Raw genomic sequence first — 6,060 nt, 5'->3', positions numbered from 1 at the left:
GCTTTAGCCAAGCTGCCATTACAGCGCTCCAGCATTTTAAAGAATTAATTCCTGATCATTGTTTATCACTGGTCCCACCTACTGTAAATGATTACAATAAGAATGATACAAGGAAACAAGAACAACACTTCCTTACGATTACCCCCATAAAGGCTCTTCTTATTAGGTGTTACTTTGTTTAAAGCCCCAAAAAGTCCCCCCCCCCCCCCCCAAACAAATCATAAAAAGAACAAATCACGATTTAAGAGCAGAATTAAGCAGGACCAAAGGAAAATGGTCAATTTAATGCAACGTAGGGCATTTTTTCGCCCTTCAGGTCAGTTTCGACCTTTAGGACACAGGACGTTTGTATAGTGATAAACAATGATCAGTCCCTCCCTCCCACTGATCTGCTCATACCCCTGGTCCCACCTACACGATAACGAAAATACCTCCATCCATCCATTTCCTCCAGTAGATTTAACAATAACTAGCACTTATAAATTTGTTATTTAGAATAGTTTTGCTTCACGGAACGCACTACGAAAAACAGCGAAACACAACAGAGGCAAAATTCTCTGTTGGCACATACTAAAATAATGATAGTTTTGGCTATCGATATTTCGAACGTACTGTTTTTCAGGCAGTTTGTTATAGATGTATGCACAAGTTTTCAACCACGTTCACGTTTTTACAACAAAATAACCCCGATAAATTAAACCAAATGAAAAAGACAACAAAACACTGTTTGTCTTTTCCTTTGATTTTAAGTAGTAACTCCCTGCAAATAGTAATCGTTGCATGAGACCTAGGCTCTAATGTGCATGTTAATTGTAGGTGTAAAAGCTACAAGGAAATCGACCCGGGCTCGCATGCGTTGTATCAGAGTCAAATTCAGGTCACGGTTCCGGAGGACAAAACTATGTAAGATCGAATCTCTTTAGAAATCAACACTAATATTCTTAAAAGCTAAAGGTCAGTGATCAGTGTACGGTGACAAATTGTTGACTTGACTGGTATGCATTATTGCCACGGTTTGTCATATGTCTAGGTATAAATGCGCCTGTAGGCTGATTCTTTCTCTACAGCGGAGAAAATAGACATGAAAAACATGGTCGCTTCGTCGCTTACTGGGATACAAGTCTTGAAAGTCCTTGTCGTGTTGACTCTTTTCATTTCTTCGCCAGAACAGGTCTCTGGAGGGAATGTGCTTATGAACGCTGTGCTGGGAGAGGGCAGTCATTTCTACTGCATGGCGGCCATCGGGGAAAGCCTGGTCCGTTGGAATCACAGCGTCACCATGCTGATCAGCAACGCTTTCGAGCACAGAGCCAAGGACGAAAAGTATTCACGCCTTTTCAACTTCGAGGTGTTCAACCACACTGTACCTGTTGAGGAAGTGCATCATCAGTTCGATGCTTTCAACAGGAGAGCCTTCTCCTCGGCCACTATGCAGCTGTTGACATTGCTGGAAATCATGAAAGATGGACGAGCGGTTGACTGTGATAACATATTGGGGGACCAGCGCTTCATGAAGCACCTCAAGGACAGTTCTTACGATATCCTGGTGTATGATGTGATTTGGTTCTGTGGTCCTTTGATCGCCAGGAGTCTTGGGATTCCGTATCTCACTTCGATTTCATTTCCGTCGCCCTGTACCTACGGCAGTACTAACCTCCGCGATGGCTCGATGAACCCATCCTACGTTCCTGAAGTATTTACAGGTTTTACAAATAGAATGACCTTTGGCCAGCGAATTTTGAATTTTTTACAGACGTTTCTTATTGAATTCGTAGCCTACGATATGATGAAGCCATATGATGTGCTCATCAAGAAACATGGCGTCACAAAGGACAATATTAAAGACGTCTTGTCGCAGAATGAGCTTTTCCTGGTAAACACAGACTTTGCTCACGAATTCCCATGTCCATTGCATCCCAAAATAAAACCTGTTGGTGGACTGACAACCCGGCCCTCAAGCCCGTTGCCTCCAGAGCTAGAGGATTTCATGGAAAGCTCAGGAGATTACGGCGTCGTCATCTGCACAACTGGGACCTATTTCACCGATGTCCCTATCAACATCGTCAAAGCGTTCTCGGAGGCATTTGCTCGACTTCCTCAAAAGGTCATCTGGCAGTTGACTGCAGAGCTTGAAGATATCCCCGACAACGTCAAGGTTCTACCTTGGGTACCACAAAACGATCTCCTAGGACATCCAAAGACCAAGGTATTGATGTACCAGGGTGGGAACAACGGGTTCTTCGAGGCCATCTACCACGCCGTACCCCTTGTCACGTTCCCAATCCATGCTGACCAGTACGATGTCGGTGCCCGTGTCGAGGCCAAAGACATTGGACGCAACATTGACAAGAGGACGATCAGCGCTGATGTCCTTCTCGAAGCCCTCCAGGATGTCATCAGCAACAACTCCTACCGAGAAGCGATGCAACGAGTTTCAGCCATCTTCCACGATAGACCTGAGCCGCCTGCAGATAGGGCTGCCTTTTGGGTTCAACACGCCATGAAATACGGTGGTCACTATATGCATTCCCCATCGTACGAAATGAATTTCATCCAACGAAATCTTATCGATGTCTACTTATTTATCGGTTCTTTTTTATTTGCAGTATGCTGGCTCCTGTATCGGGTATTGAATGCATTATTTAAGTTTTGCTTTGTTAGAACAACGCAACATACAAAGTCTGAATGAGTAATATTTTGTTCATATATAAGCACTTTTATAATTCTTTACACTATTGTGTTTTTTTAATAAATACAATAGATTTTAGGTTCAGATTTTAGTGTCATTTGTTTATTCTATTATTCTGGAGACAATTTACACAAAACGAGGATAAAAAGCAAAATTTAAGCAAAATATTATTTTCCATCAATCAATACCATGTCCAGTCAATTTATCTTGTTCATGTAGCTAGTTTTCAATTTTCAAATCCGTGTAGCCTGAAGCAGTATTATACACAGACTGTAACTTACAGAAGTTATAAAAACTATGATGTACACAACTTTAAAGATGATCTTAGTTGCTGGGCAAGACTGGCAGCACATCAATAACTATAAAGATGTTTGGCATATTTCATATTTCATTAAATGTTTGTAATAAACATGCACCAATCAAAGAGAAAAGAAGCTGCAAAGCTTATAAAAAACCTTGGATAACCTAATCAATAATGAAGTCTGTTCGAAAAAAATATAAATTGTTTTTAAAAGTACGAAAATCTAATTTTGATGTAAGTGATGTAACAAATATCGGAGCTATAGAATAACGACTGTTCTTCGCAATGCCAAGAGAAGTTGTTACAGTGGTTTGTTAGCTGAGAACAGCAATAACACTAGTATGAATTACCACTGACAAACATTCACATATAAAATCTGTTAATGACTGTATACGGAGAAAGGTCGGTTTCCTCTTTAAATTACGGCACTGTCCCTAAATATATATTGATACTGTTGTACAAAAGCTCTGATACAGCCACATATTACATATGGCATCGAGGTTTGGGGGTAGTACTTATAAATCACACTTGAATTATATATTTAATACTCAAAAGATGACTGTACGTGCTATAACTTCCAAGCCACATCGTGCTCATACTAATGCACTGTTTCATGATTTGATAAATGAACGATTACCTCATTCCTTAAACAATTACTGCAGCATGATACAACATGAATATTCCCCAAGACAAAAAACGGGTCGACAATTACGCCTTCCTTTATTCAAAACAGACCAAGGACATTTTTTGTTCCGTTTGTTGGAAGTATTTTTTGAAAATGCTTCCTACTGATCTAAGAAGTGAGAGAATGATCAAGAACCTCTTTTCGTAAAAACTTCACAAAATTACTCTTAGGTGAAAACCACTAATTCTAACCTTGTAATTATATAGTAATATAATGGCAACCAGTCTCATTTTTTAATTGTAATATTGTACACAAATCTTATTTATAAGATTTGGAACCCATTGTGTATTTTTCTATAAACTTTATTTTAGGCTTTAGATAACGAGAGTCAGACTCGACTGGCACATGTGCTATTTTTTTAACTCTATTTTTACCACTGATCACAATCTAATTGAAAACAGTCATTTATTGTTTTACTCTTGAAATTAAATTTGCTATAACTATTTTTTATTTGTATAATGTATATGTATATTAATCCATGTCATGTTTATATTTATGTTAAATTGACATTGTCATTGTACATTTATATATCTTTTGTTTCAATGTTTTCAATGGTGGTGAAAAAATAAATTCAAATAAGATTATTAAAAGTGAGTGTAAGATACAGAAAAATACGTTTGCATATTCGTCATTGGCTCTAAGGAGTAGAGAAAATCTGGAGTAAAGTTTCTGTTGAATAAATGCGTTATAAAAAGGAAGTGAAAAAACAAAGTTACAGAGAAACAGATGGAAAAGACAATTCAAGTGTCAGTTTTATATTCCATAGCAACCTGGATTGACTTTGTGTGTCAAAGGTGAAGCCTGGGTCAAGACATAGTTGCGGCTGTATTCAATAGCCAAAGAATGGCGAAGAAGACAAAGAGAGAAAAGAAAAGAGGAATAAGATGGAGAAGAAGAAGAAGAAGAAGAAGAAGAAGAAGACGGAGAAGAAAATGACGAAGAAGAAAAAGAAGAAGACGAAGAAGAAGAAGAAGAAGAAGAAGAAGAAGAAGAAGAAGAAGAAGAAAGAAAGAAAGAGCGGAGAGAGAGAGGGGGGTGAAAAAGAGACGAAGACGAAGAAGAAGAAGAAGAAGAAGAAGAAGAAGAAGAAGAAGAAGAAGAAGAAGAAAGAAAGAAAGAGCGGAGAGAGAGAGAGAGAGAGAGAGAGAGGGGGGTGAAAAAGAGGGAAAATAAAGATAGATAGAGAAAGGGTTTGAACTGCTGGGTTGGTAGATATGACGTGTTTGGTTGTTACGAGTGGCAGGGGATATGGGGCCAAGAGGACAGAGAGCTTCCCTCCCCAAGGAGTATTCTGAAGTCACGATAATTTAAGTACGTGTACTTTTGTATATAAAGGAAGGGACATTATAAACAGCACCACGGCATGTTTATTTTCCTCTTTTATTTTTTGATTCATTTAGACTGGTCACTATTATATCCGTCCTCCATTTATTACAACAAACTATTTCACTGGGGCCTACAGCTTTACAAGCTTGCTTTCATGTAGGTCCCATTATATTTCTCTCTGTTAAATCAGTACTCCATATTGACCACTTATCTTTATGTTATTTATTATGTATCATTGAAGAAAAAAAACTTGTACTTTATTTGAAATGTTTATGTAACATGAGAAATATGAAAATAAATGAAATGAAATGAAATAGAGAGAGAGACAGAGAAAGAGAGAAAGGGGGAGGGAGAGAGAGAGAGAAAGAGAGACAAAGAGAGAGACAACGAGAGACACAGAGAGATATAGAAAAGCACTGTCGGAAGGACGGTCGTAGATGTCGCACAGCAGAACTCTGCTCCTGTCTGGTGATAAGTTCCGTTGATGACGATTTGTGATTGGACGAAAGTTATTTGAGGTCAATCTTCGTGATTGGACGAAAGTTATTTCAGGTCAATCTTTGAGTGCACAGAACATAGAGCTTCTCTATAGACACAGAACGATCAGAGAACCAGTCGACTGTGACTGTCCTCGTACCATCTATGCATGCTTTGACCATGGACCTACCAGTACGAACGAGGCGTATATCCAACGAAATTCGATGGATCCGGTATGCATTGTTTGCCTTCCCCCTTTTTGAAAACCCCGTTTTGGAATAATGATTATTTTTTCAATAATAAAATTACAAACTCAAGAAACATTATAAGAAGAAAAAAAAAATTAGAACTCTCCGCCCCTCCCCTTTCTCTTTCTCTCTCTCTCTCTCTCTCTCTCTAACTCTCTATATCTTTTTCTCTTTCTTCTTCTCCTCCTAGATCTACTCATTCTTCTGCTTATTTTGCTTCATGTGTAGAATTTTAAATCATGTGACTGTACTATTTTTCAAATTTAGTTTGCAATGCAATGTATAATGATGATGTCACATAATTTTATGAATGACGTCATTGTGAGATCGAAAT

The 6,060-nt window shown here is 38.5% G+C and overlaps 1 protein-coding gene across 1 annotated transcript; it reads left to right on the top strand.

Annotated features, from left to right (window-relative positions):
- Positions 1–779: 779 nt before the first annotated feature.
- Positions 780–4,133, top strand: LOC100893272 (UDP-glucuronosyltransferase 2A1). The gene has a single exon (XM_003729392.3). The coding sequence runs from the start codon at positions 1,082–1,084 to the stop codon at positions 2,687–2,689; it is 1,608 nt and encodes a 535-aa protein (XP_003729440.2). The 5' UTR covers positions 780–1,081; the 3' UTR covers positions 2,690–4,133.
- Positions 4,134–6,060: the final 1,927 nt, after the last annotated feature.

This window comes from Strongylocentrotus purpuratus, unplaced genomic scaffold (genome assembly GCF_000002235.5).
Source record: "Strongylocentrotus purpuratus isolate Spur 01 unplaced genomic scaffold, Spur_5.0 spur5_scaffold_4, whole genome shotgun sequence".
NCBI lineage: Eukaryota > Metazoa > Echinodermata > Echinoidea > Camarodonta > Strongylocentrotidae > Strongylocentrotus > Strongylocentrotus purpuratus.
This window is presented reverse-complemented; position numbering and strand designations above follow the sequence as displayed.